Source organism: Chrysemys picta, chromosome 3 (assembly GCF_011386835.1).
Source record: "Chrysemys picta bellii isolate R12L10 chromosome 3, ASM1138683v2, whole genome shotgun sequence".
NCBI lineage: Eukaryota > Metazoa > Chordata > Testudines > Emydidae > Chrysemys > Chrysemys picta.
The window spans coordinates 168,781,695-168,794,893 of NC_088793.1; the positions used below are offsets into that span (position 1 = coordinate 168,781,695).

At 41.0% G+C, this 13,199-nt stretch overlaps 1 protein-coding gene across 10 annotated transcripts in view; it reads right to left on the minus strand.

Moving 5' to 3' along the window:
- Positions 1–13,199, minus strand: part of SYT14 (synaptotagmin 14) — a 210,480-nt gene that overhangs the window by 116,565 nt on the left and 80,716 nt on the right. For 6 of the 10 annotated variants that reach the window (XM_065589530.1, XM_005301232.5, XM_005301231.5 and 3 more), the window contains one exon: positions 1,084–1,302. The exons of 2 other annotated variants lie outside the window; for them this stretch is intronic. In XM_065589530.1, coding sequence (XP_065445602.1) covers positions 1,084–1,302 — 219 coding nt within the window. Of the gene's footprint in view, positions 1–1,083; positions 1,303–11,256; positions 12,583–13,199 lie in introns of those variants that run through there. 2 more of the 10 variants (XM_024101192.3, XM_042855126.2) reach the window with 1 other exon arrangement.

Sequence of the window (13,199 nt, forward strand, 5' to 3'; positions counted from 1 at the left end):
GAAAGTCTTACCCTTGCACCCACATGAAAAATACAACCTGTTTTTTTTTTTTTTTTTTTTTAACTGGACCTCAGCCAGAACTCCATTTTTATGCTTGGAAATGCTTACAGATACAATTTTGCACCTGGAACTATTTCCAGATGCAAATGATATAATTTTGACATCTCAGTACCTGTGTACTTAGCTATCTACACGGCAATCATGGGGGATGATTGCAGCTTGTGTAGATGTACCTTAGCTAGCTTTAATCTAGCAAGCTTGGATACCAATAAAGCCACAGCAGCACAAGCTTCAGCATGGCTGTACAAGCCCACTCAGAACCCTGGGTAATTTCTCAGCTGGCTAGCCTGCGCTGAAGCCCAGGCTGCCGTGGCTTCACTGCTAACAGTACCTGAACTAGCTAAATCAAAGCTAGTTCGGGTATGTCTACTCAAGCTGCGATCACACCTCACCATGGCAGTGTAGGCACTCCCTAACTGACGTGAATGGAAGATTCAAAAATATGCCACAAAAAGGATCTATTTTCAAAATTTGACCTTTAGGAATTTTTATTAATAAAACAACTTTTTTTGGTTAACTCCTGTGATTTAAATAAAAGGCATGAGACATTCCTGTCATTTACATGTTAATAACATAATAGAATAATTCCACTGAATGATAAGCTATACTTTGGAGCTATAAAAGTCAACATATGTATAAAGTATACCTCTGTACAAAAGATCCAGCAAGTATGTCTTGTAATTTTGTACCTAAACTACTTCATCAGGAGCCACCATGTTTCCCTCTTAATCTCCACAAAAATCAGCTTAAAAGGAGTTCTTCCAAGAAAAATGTTACTGTTGGTAAAGTTACATGCTATTAAATCCTCCTATATTAAATTCCATATGCAGTGCTTTTGGGAAGGACATAAAAGCATGCCAGTACCTGTCTTTTGTAATGTGTGCAGATATAAAAAAATATTTTAGAGTTACTAGCAGATAGTAACTATTTCTAAGCCAGACTGTCTTTAACTGCAACATTCTTATCCACAGTGTAACTTGAAGGTGAGGGATCATGGGAGAAATATTGTAAATCACATCTTACCTTCATCTATCGAGGCTTCACTACTGTACCCATCATACTCTGCAGACAGAGGGCTATATTTTTGTCTAGTTTCCCAAATATAATTTTTTTGCTGTCTGCTATCTACCATTGGTGGCCTGGAACTTTGTGTTCTGGACAAGGCCTCATGGTATTTACCCAATGCCTCGTCTTCACTTTCAGAGGAGGAACCATGCTGGTCTTTATTCATGTACGAGTTGTCTGTTTGAAGAAAACAGAACAGTAAATGACAGACGATAGCTCGAGAAAGAGTGAAACAAATTAATCAATACAATTTAAATATTTTCAATGTTTACTGAAATTTTTTGAGAAAAACAAAATATATTTAACCAACTTTTGTCATCGTTTTACACAGGTACCAGATTGAACTGCAATACCTCAGAAATTTTTATTATTTTTCTACAAAGGCAGAAAAATTACAAATTCCTAAATATTACACAGTATATTTAATGGGAAATAAGCTGTTTTGTTTTTGAGGAAGCACACTTATCCAATTTCTTGAATCTCTTTATTTAAGAATAAAATTCCCAAAGATTTTATGTAATCACAGACAACATCATGTAATGTCATATTTTGTATTACTGACTCATATTAGGAAGTCAACTCCGGATTCTCTCCTGTAAAGGGGCTTATGGTGTAGAATAGGATATAAATAAAATTCTGATGTCAAAACAAAACAGATGACAAAATTACGTAAAAATATTTCAGGCTAATAACATCTAAAGGAAAAAATGGTACAGTAATACTGTTGCTACATTTTTAAAGAAATTGGTCAACTTGTTAGATTATGTTCATAGCTAAAAGCAGAAGTTTTACAATACAGGCACATACCTATAGATGTGAAGGATGTAGAAAAGTACTCAGTTACATGAAAATCAAAATGGGCATACAGAGTCTTATTTTACTTGAAACAACTGACGATTTTCCTCAAACCTGGAATTAATACAGATTCTCATAGAAGCCACCTGGCAATAGTTAAGGTTGCATAAAAGTTTATATTCTAACCTCTGTTTTTATCCAGTCATAAATTCTGAAATCATCACATTTGTGTTTAAAATGTTCCAACTTAGTGACTTTTGAAGGGTTATTTTTTTTTTTTAAGTTTCAACAAAGATTCAGCTGTTTTCAGAATGGAGTGAAAAATAAACATTTTCCATTTTAAAAATCCTATAAGATTTTTAGTTAGTAGTTGTTTTTTTAATCCTCCATTTGAAATAGCTACAGTTTAAAAGTTGAAGTTTAGCAGGAAAATAGGTCTCACTTGGGAGCAGCGCACAACCATGTTCCAGAAAAAATTGTTTTTTATTTGAAAAATTCATACCACAAGTAGACTATGTACATTACGACAAAAATTCACTCAGTGCAGATGGCCAGTACAAGATCTACACTATCTTTAAGTTCCACTTAACCCCTATATAGAAATAGAACACCACATAACTATGAGGCCTTAAACAGAAATTATGTACTCTACTCCAAGTGGATATCTAAAAAGAATAAAGTTGGATAAGTATTTCCAAGCAGACTTAGTTTCACAGTGAACTGGCTAGTAACATAAATTGTTGCATATTAATTGGAATAATTAGGGCTAAAACTTTGTATGGTGTGCAAGGGCTGGGTAAAGACTCCTACAGTTTGCTGGGGGCTGGCACCTCCTATGGTGTGCAAAAGGATTAAGGAAGGGTTCTGACCAATTTTGTAAGCTGCACAGTAGCTGGAGCAAAGGTTAGTGTGGATCTTAAGGTCTGAGAGGGATAAGGACGGGGTCCTGAGAACCTGATAAAGGTCAGCAGGATCTTTGCCTGAAACTCCAATGAGCTGCCTATGGTCAGCAGAAGCCCTTGCCTTTGCCCCTCCTCACTTTGGTAGCTCCACAGATGGGCAAGGCATTTGGCTAAAGGAATTCCTGAACAGAAGCTCTTTTCCAGTGAAGTTTAGGAACATAGCCAGACTAGAATGAAGTCTTCCACAAGTGTGGAGTTCTTAAATTGCACAGGAAAGAGGCTCTCTCCTGTACGTTTTAGCATACCCACCCGAGCTGCACAAATAGGTTGGTTGGGGCTACATGCACTGCTAACTTAAGTGCACACTAGCCTCTTCAACTACGATTACAATTTAAGCTAAAGCTTATCATTTAAACTGGTGTATGTGGGCAGTAACTAATTTGAGCAAATCTCATAAACAAAGGAGAGGGGCATTCTAGTGGTATAAGAACATAAGAACGGCCATACCAGGTCAGACCAAAGGTTAATCTAGCCCAGTATCCTGTCTTCTGACAGTGGCAAATGCCAGTGCCCCAGAGGGAATGAACAGAACACGTAATCATCAAGTGATCCATCCCATTGCCCATTCCCAGCTTTTGGCAAACAGAAGCTAGGGACACCATCCCTGCCCATCCTGGCATTGATGGACCTATCCTCCATGAATTTATCTAGTTCTTTTTTGAACCCTGTTATAGTCTTAGCCTTCACAACGTCCTTTGACAAGAAGTTCCACAGGTTGACTGTGCACTGTGTGAAAAAATACTTCGTTTTGTTTGTTTTAAACCTGCTGCCTATTAATTTCATTTGGTGACCCCCAAGTCCTTGTGTTATGAGAAGAATAACACTTCCTTACTTACTTTCTCCACACCAGTCATGATCTTATAGACCTCTATCATAGCCTCCCTTACTCATCTCTTTTCCAAGCTGAAAAGTCCCAGTCTTATTAATCTCTCCTCCTATGGAAGACGTTTCATACCCCTAATCATTTTTGTTGCCCTTTTCTGAACCTTTTCCAATTCCAAATTTTTTTTTTTTTTTTGAGATGAGGCGACCACAGCTGCACGCAGTATTCAAGATATGGACATACCATGGATTTATATAGAGGCAATATGATATTTTCTGTCTTATTATCTATCCCTTTCTTAATGATTCCCAACCTTCTGTTTGCTTTTTTGGCTGCTGCTGCACACTGAGTGGATGTTTTCAGAGAACTATCTGCAATGACTCCAAGATCTCTTTCTTGACTGGTAACAGCTAATTTAGACTCCATCATTTTATATGTACAGTTGGGATTGTGTTTTCCAGTGTGAATTCCTTTGCATTTATCAACATTGAATTTCATCTGCCATTTTGTTGCCCAGTTACCCAGTTCTGTGAGATCCTTTTGTAGCTCTTCGCAGTCTGCTTGGCACTTAACTATCTTGAATGGTTTTGTATCATCTGCAAATTTTTGCCAACTCCCCGTTTATCCCTTTTTCCAGATCATTTATTAATATGTTGAACATTACTGGTCCCAGTACAGATCCCTGAGGGACACCATTATTTACCTCTCTCCAATCTAACCAAGAAATTCCATATTACAAAGTCTTTGCCTCATTCACCACACACCTTCTAATTTTTGCAACAAATGAGTCAGAAGTATTAACGGCCTTTTTCACTAAACAACCCTGTATGGCCCATCCTGTTCTCTGAATCAAACGGGGCTTGTGGGAAAAAATAGCATGTGACCATCTAATTAAAGATTGTATCACAAAGCATATGCACAAGGGAGCTGAATTAAGGTTGCACAGACAACTTTAATATTGACATTTCCTACATTTTTTGCAATCTTAACTTTTTTTCTACATAAGGTTTTTTGTGTGCAATTTCCCAGGTTTCTGAAAAAGCAAACTGAAATAACAGAAATTCCACCATGTGGAATCATACTGACACCCACATGAGTCATCAGCAGAACTGAAATCCTTATATTCACAGCACAGACCTTTGCCAATTGAGCTAATGGAGTATGATGGCAGCAACAGCAGGTTCTCATCCTCTGTGTGGACCAGCCACTAGAGGATGACACACACACTTTGCCAGTGGATTTCACAGATATTTGCTGACATTCTAGGTTCTGAAGGGGAGTGTGTTCTAATGGTCCCGGACCCTTCTGTTCTACTTTCCCCCAAGTCTGACCCTGTCCACCCCATTCCTTCAACCCTGTTCCTCTCCTGCCTCTTCCCTGCCCCCCCATCTCTTCACCCCAGTCCCCACCACTAGCCCCTTCCCCTAACCCAGGTCTTATTGCTTAGCCAACCCCCATCTCCACCCATGAGCTCCTCATCCCAGTCCCATTTTCCCTACCCAGTAAGTCTCCCTATCTGGGCTTCCCATCTGAGTCTTGTATTCCCTCCACCCCAACTCCTAGTTCCAGTCAACTGCCCTGGTCTCCTTCTCTCCTCAGTTTCCTTGCCCACCCATTCCTGGAACTTACACCCCAGCTCCACATTCAATCTCAGTCTCTCTCATCCAGCCCCTAGCTCCCAGTCTTCTTAGTCTAGTCATTTCCCATTCCCACCCCCACCCTGTTCCCAATCTCAGTCAACTTAATCCAGGGGATTCTGCATTATACTCAGGCAGTTTCTTCCTCTAAACAATCTGAGAATCAGCAGTGGAAACACTGAAAGCACAGGGGAGAGAGTCTCATTGTTAGTTGTGATGCCTGACCCTAAAATAGCCCACAGCACTCAGAAACAGCAACTGCTCAGAAAGTCCTATTTGGCCTCTGCAGCCCTGGAATGGAGCATGCCCAGTGCAGACAGAGTCTTCCGAGAATTTAGCTCACAAACTATAACAAGCTGTGATGTTATCTGATTAAAACAGGACCATATAGATAATTGTTGCAACCAATGTTATATATTTGCAGCAAAACTTGTACAAAGGTTGTCAAGTCAGGTGTCTATGAAAAGGTTATGATTTGCTGTTTATGATTATGCTATCTGTATGCATGAATCATTTTTGTATTTGAAGTTGTAAATATTAGCTCTATACTCGGATTTCAAATGTTCGCTCCTGGGGTACCGCCCACAAGATAGCTCGCCAGCACACCTTGGAGGGACTATTCAAGTTAAGTAGTTCATCAAGAAACACTTAGTTGACAATGGACCATGGGAGACGCCAATCTACACTGAGTGGACTGTCATGTAAATGTGCTGTCTGGAGTGTAGGTAATGGCTTCCTGCAATGACTAGGGAAATTAGGTATGAACATGTGACTTGCCCATGTAATTCCAAACTCCATTTTTTGCTGTAATTTTCCACAGTAAGAACAATGGAATGCCCTCCACATGGCAAAAGCTATAAAAGGCCCTGTAAACACTTCCATTTTGTCTTCAATTCTGCTTCTTACCTCTGGAGGAACTTTGCTACAAACTGAAGCTCTGAACAAAAGACTGAATGACCCATCCAAGCTGTGGATGTGCTCCAGAGACTTGACTTAAGCCAGCAATTTATTCCATCACTGCTACAAGCCTGAACCAAGAACTTTGCCATTACTGTATGTAATTGATTCCTTTAACCAATTTTAACTCTCACCTTTCTCTCTTTCTTTTTATAAATAAACCTTTGGATTATAGAAAATAAAGGATTGGCATCAGCATGATTTTTGAGTAAGATCTAAGTTATATATTGACCTTGGTGTGTGGCTGGTCCTTTGGGATCAGAAGAACCTATTATTTGATTAGACTGGTTGTAAAGAACCACTCATCTCTGAATACAGTGGTTTTGATGGTGATATAAGAACTGGAATCCCTGAGGAAACTGCCTTTATGTTTTCTTGTTAGCCAGTGTGGTGAAACAGGAGTTTACTTTTATAAGATATACCAAATCAGCCACAAAAGAATAACCACCAGTTTTGGGTTGTGTTTGCTCTATTTCTCAGCAGTTCGTCCTGAATTTGGCATCCTCAGTTGTGACCCACTAAGGCATGGTTACAAAAGCCTCTATTGAGTACTTACAAATTGCGATTTTTCCAGACGTTTATAACTTAGTATAATTTGGGCAGTTTTTCCACAGAAACAGCAAAAGGCACTTCCCTTACACCAAAACAACCTCCTCCCCCCGAATGTCAAGCTCTTGCTCCATAGCAGAGAGGTGCAAAAGCATCTCAATGAAACTGTTATAAGATTTTGTTTTAACATGGGCCAATTTATTTTTCCCTAATCTCATTCCTTGAACCAGCTGTAGTGTTTTAGCTGAAACTTAAACAAAACTTGAGCAAGGAGATGTGGCCTCCCTCTGAGACTGACAGGGAGGGACCACAACCTGCCCTCTGGTGGGCTGAGCCACGAAGGCCATGCCCGGCCCACCGAAAGCAGAGGGGCAGGACAGGAACCAGAAGTATAAAAGGCAGGCCCTGCAGCTCAGTTGGGCTGCAGCTGCCAAGGGAGACAGATGCGTCTCATGTGATGCTGGAACCTGAAGAGGATCTTAACCATACTGAGAACTTACTATAGCAATTGGCCAATTGAGATGCCAAGGAGTTGCTGTGGCTACCACTGGCCACGTGCCCTGGGAAGATAGAGGACACCCACAAAATGGAAGTACCACACAAAAGGGATGTAGGAAATAGCCCAGGGAAACTAGACTACAGTCTGGTTGAGTCTTGGCTTGATTCTAGATCAGCGTGTTGTGGGCAGATCCCCACTAACTCAGTATTGCCCTGGACTAGGGCCCGGTGGAGTAGAGTGGGCCTGGGTCCCCCTGCCCTCTGACCCCTGGGATGGCAACCTCCCCATCTTTAGGCCAAGAGGCCTGTGTTTTTTGGCCATCTGCTAGAATAAGGACGCCTGACTATTTGATTGCCCCCCCCAACCCTGCCTGAGAGTCTGGGCCCCTAGACTTCTTTGCTGTTCTGCCCTGACTACAGGCCAGAGCACTAGACTGTTTGGTGCTCCACCCTACCTGGGGGCCTGGGTTCCAAGACTCTGTATTGCTCTAGGCAGACTGATTGTTGCTCAGCCCAGCTTAGAGGGCCCAAATATCACAAACTGCTAAATTTCCTCCTTTGATAGATTGCCACTTTAAGGGTGTGACCATTAGGAGGTGTGGCCCCCCTCTGAGGCTGACAGGGAGGGAGGTGTGGCCTCCCTCTGAGATTGACAGGGAGGGAGGTCCATACACGCCTACAAAAAAACAAAAATCTGACTAAAACAGAGACACAGCATGGAAAATTTCAGCCTAAACAGTAGAAGTCCGGCAAAGTTATAAGCAACCGAAAACAGAATCTCATAATGGGAAATGTCAGGCAACTATAACTGTATATAGTGCTATCAACTCCATTTTGAATAGGTATATCTGACCATATCTTAAGTTAGCATTTATTGGGTGAGTTGATGCCTTAGGATATTGCTAATGAGCTACAGCATCTTTCACTTGTAGGTGAATCCAGTCCAGCTCAAATAGGGATAAGAGGTATTTTCCATTTTATGCCCCTATATGTAGGGTTGCCAACTTTCTAATCGAACAGAACCCAAAACCCTTGCCCCGCCCCCTACCACACCCCTTACCAGAGGCCCCGCCCATTCTCTGCCCCTTCTCCGAGGCCATGCCCCCACTCACTCCATCTCCCCTCCCTCCGTCGCTCACTCTCCCCCTCCCTCCCTCACTTTCACCCGGCTGGGACAGGGGGTTGGGGTGTGGGAGGGAGGTGAGGGCTCCAGCTGGGGCCAGGGATGAGGGGCTTGGGATGCAGGAGAGGGCTCTGGGCTGTGTCAGGGGGTTAGGGTGCAGGAGGGGGTGAGGGCTCCGGCTGGGGGTGTGGGCTCTGGGGTGGGGTCAGGATGAAGGATTTGGGATGCAGGAGGGGGATGGGGCACAGGGTTGGGGGGGTGGGGTGAGCTCCAGCAGGGAATCTGGGTGTGGGAGGGGATTCCGTTCTGGGGCAGGGGGTTGGACTGCAGGAGGGGGTTCGGGATCCTGGCAAGTGGCCACCAGGTCCCTGCAGCCCCTAGGTGCCACTCCCTGCAGATTCCATTGGTCACGGTTCCCAGCCAATGGGAGCTGCGGAGCCAGCCCTCGGGGAGGGGGCAGTGCACGGAGCCTCCCTGGCCGTCCATGCGTCTAGAGGCTGCAGGGATCGGGCAGCCACTTCCAGGAGCCTCGCAAAGCCAGGGCAGGCAGGGAGCCTGCCTTAGCCCAGGGCCCCCCGCTGTGCCACCGACCGGACTTATAACGGCCTGGTCAGCAGTGCGGGCCGAAGTCGCTAGCATCCCTTTTTGACCAGGCATTCCAGTCAAAAATCAGACACCTGGCAACCCTAACTATATGAAATCAGTTTCATAGGTTCCAATTCCATCTCCCACATCATAAACTCACCACTATGCTTTGTTCTAACTGCTAGATTCAGCAGAGAAATGATGACCTGCACAGGACATGGAGAAGGACCCCCTGCTATCTCTAAAGAAAGTCCTTGCCTGCCCCTCCCCAGATCAGGGTTGAAATATGCTGGCAGAAGAGTGTGTGTTGGACATTTGCCCAGCTGCTCCCCGTAGATAAACATAAATCTTAATTTGTCAGGCTGTCACCAGCTGATGCCTTTCACCAGCAATGAATCCACATACTTATAAGTATAAACTTCATCTTAAAAATTAAGTTACTTGCAAATATGAAATTTAGCTCAAAATAATTTACGGAGTGTCACATATGTACATATTTTATAAGCTTAGTATGCTAAAAACACATCACAAAGCATATTTACCAACAGCACATATAAGAAATCTCTCTGTGTCAGACTGTAATCTTCCTTAAGACAAGCCATAGAAATAATTTAGTAAAGTTCCAAGTTTTTATGTCTACAGGCTTCTTAATTACCTCTTGTCAGTGATTATTCTATCCTAAAATTACTGTGTTATTTAAGAAGAAAACAAACGCTGGGAAATTTTTCTACCACAGTTCAAATATATCAAAAATTCCATTTGTTTATCGTATGCCTTCAAAATCCCATCCTGAATGTTTTCTGCATACCTTAAAAAACTGTTTTCTAGATAGTCTTAAAAAGTGCAGATAGAATTTGAACTGCTTTCAAAGAATAAATGGAAGATTAATTTTGGATTTTTCTTGTTTCTGAGAGAATATTGTAATTGCAAATAAAATGTTAGAAAAATAAATTTAAATCTTAAGCTCATATATATATGTGCCCTGATCCACATGCAATAAGGGCAACACAGATGCTTTGAACCTGTTCCTAGACAATATAGTACAGCTTGCTGCACTAAGTGTTCTCTTACACATTCTGACCAGCACCACTGAAATAAACAGATTTTTAGGAACATTCTAGAGCCAAACAAAGACTAGAGAAAAATTCCCAGTACCCAACAGAAACCACACAAAGCACTTCAGAAAATGCAAAATAGTTTTTATTTGGAAAAAAGAAAATTTAGAACAAATGACAGATTTGATCATGAATAGACTCAGACTTGAAGATCAGAGGTGACCATCATGATCATCTAATCTAACCTCCTACACACCCACTCATTCCCGTAACAGACCCCTAACCTCTAGCTGAGTTTCTGAAGTCCTCAAATCATAGTTTAAAGACTTCAAGTTACACAGAATCCACCATTTACACTAGTTTAATCCTGCAAGTGCCCCATGTTGCAGAGAAAGGCGGAAAAAAACCCAGTCTCTGCCAATCTGACCTGGGGGAAAATTCCTTCCCGACCCCAAATATGGCAATCAGTTAGACCCTGAGCATGTGAGCAAGACCCACCAGCCAAACACCTGGGAAGGAATTCTCTGTAGTAACTGAGAGCCCTCCCCATCTAATGTCCCCTCATCAGCCACTGGAGATATTTGCTGCTAGCAGTCGCAAATCGGCTACATGTCATTGTAGAAAGTCTTATCATACCATCCCCTCCATAAACTTATCAAGCTCAGTCTTGAAGCCAGTTATGTTTTTGCCCCCACTGCTCCCCTTCGAAGACTGTTAACAGAACTTCACTCCTCTAATGGTTAACAACCTTCACCTAATTTCAAGCCTAAAAACTTGTTGACCATCAGTTTATATCCATTTGTTCTTGTGTCCACACTGGTACTTAACTTTAACTCCTCTTCCACCCTGGTATTTATCCCTCTGATGTAGTTATAGAAAGCAATCATAGCTCCCTTCAGCTTTCTTGGTTAGGTTAAACAAGCCAAACTCTTTGAGTCTCCAATTACAGAAAAAAATTAACTGGTTTTCAATAAATATCATTGCAATTAGAGAATAAATTACCTAGAAAATAAAATATACTGTAAAGTGATCTCATTTAAAAAGGAAGAATTGTTCTAGTGAAGTCTGTAAATTAGGAGGTAAAAGTAGTATGTAGAAAAAGATGCAGGAAAGGCCTAATGGAAAAATTTGATGAAAGACACCTCACCTTTTTCTGGTGTCTTCTTGCTACTTACTTCTCTTGAAATCTTTTCTGATTCCTTATAGTTTCTCTTTTTACCTTCTTTAGAAAATGCGGTTGTTGCATTTTCTTCATGGTTCATTATGGTTTGTTCGTTACCATCACAAAAAGTTTTGTATTTCTTTGCTTTTACTTCATTAACACAATCAGGATGATCACTCGGTGCCTTTTTAAAATTTGACTCTGATAATCTCTGCTTTGGTACGTCATTTGCTTTTGCTTCTAAATCCTTGTATCCATCTGTACAGGGCTGCTCTTTGGGGTCCTGAAAATCAATCGCTGAAGCCCTGGATTTGACTTTTCTATGCAAGTGATCCTTAGAATTTTCCAGTACTGCATGTAACCCATTGCCTGGGTCTTTAATAATAGATTCATCTGTTATAAATGTATTACTATTCAAATTATTATCCTTTGAAAACTTTTCATTTTCCAAGTATTTATTTCCAGTGGCTCCTTTGCTTTTAACATGTCTTCCTACTTTTTTCATGTCTTCAGAAACTTCCATATTATTAGAATGTTTGTTAGCATCTCCCCGTTTTAATTGATTGTTTCTTTTGTCCTGGACATGAACGGACATTCTAACTTGATTCAACTCTTGTTTTACAGAATCTGATGAATCAGAATAATGAGTCTGCTTATGTTTATCTTCTTCAACACATCTTTTTTCCTTCATATTAGTTTCCTTAGAATCTGCCAATGATGTTATATTTTCCTCTTTAATAGGCATAGATTTATCCTCTTGCATTCTAGAGTTTTCATCTTCTGTGCGAAGGCCATTTATCATGCTTGTTACCTGCTCTGTGACTGAATCAGCTACAGTATAGCTGACCTCTCCAACAGCACTGGTCAGATCATCTACAGCGTTACTAAGAGCGTCAACCAGAGAAGACACAGAAGGAAGGCTCAGATTTTGTTGAAAGTTTTTGAAAAATGCCATTTGTCCAATCTTAACCAACAAATTATTTTTGGTAGAAAGGTCTTCAGTTTTGTAAAACTGTCACCCACCCAAAAGACTCAATTTTACATTTATCTAGTTTTGCTGTCCAAAAGTCTACTATATAACCTGCAGCTTCTCCAGTTTTGTTCTTGCCCAAAATTCTATATGTACTGAAGGAAATAATAAATTGAAGTAAAAAATCTTTGAAATGAAGCCAAGATCAACTAGCTCAAAACAATATTTTTCCATTGCAAAATAAGTAGTCTTTCATCAAAGTTCAGTATCAACTAGCCATAATACAATGCGTATTTGTTTTCAAAAATACAACAAAACAAGGGGAAAATGTGTATTTTATTCAATACCTGCAAAGAAGAAGTTTTAAACACTTTAAAATTATGCACTTTTACTAAATTTATTCAGACTGCAATGAATTACTGTAGATTAATATAATAGCTGCACAATAGCACATACCCCAAAGGGTTTCCTCAGCTCAAAACATTTGTTGCTTTCTAAGCAATGTGAGATACTTTGGGCCACAGACAATTGTTCCACAGCTGGCAGGAGAAAAAGAAGCCCTAGCCCCTGCCCCAGAAAACAAAACCTACTCCTCCCTTTTGGGAAGCAACTTTCAAGAAGGCAGGAAAGCAGAACAGCCCAAGTAAAATAAACATACCATCTCCCCTACTCTATAGCTCCTTATCCCAGGCCTGTCTCTTCTTTACAAGAGAGCCAACAAAGCCAGCTGGAATTCTTCCAGGCCAAAGGCCATTTTACCAACCTCCAATCCCAGAGAAATACAAAATTCATAACCCTGATCCCTTTGGAAATTTGATAGAGTAGTTCCCCTAATTATTTTTTTTGACAGTCTGAATACTAACTTTGGCTTACTGGATCCTATCTTCCATATAGGCAAGCTCTAGAAAAGAGTTATTGGCCACTGAAAAGAAACCCTTGTGTTTTCTAGTGAGTGATT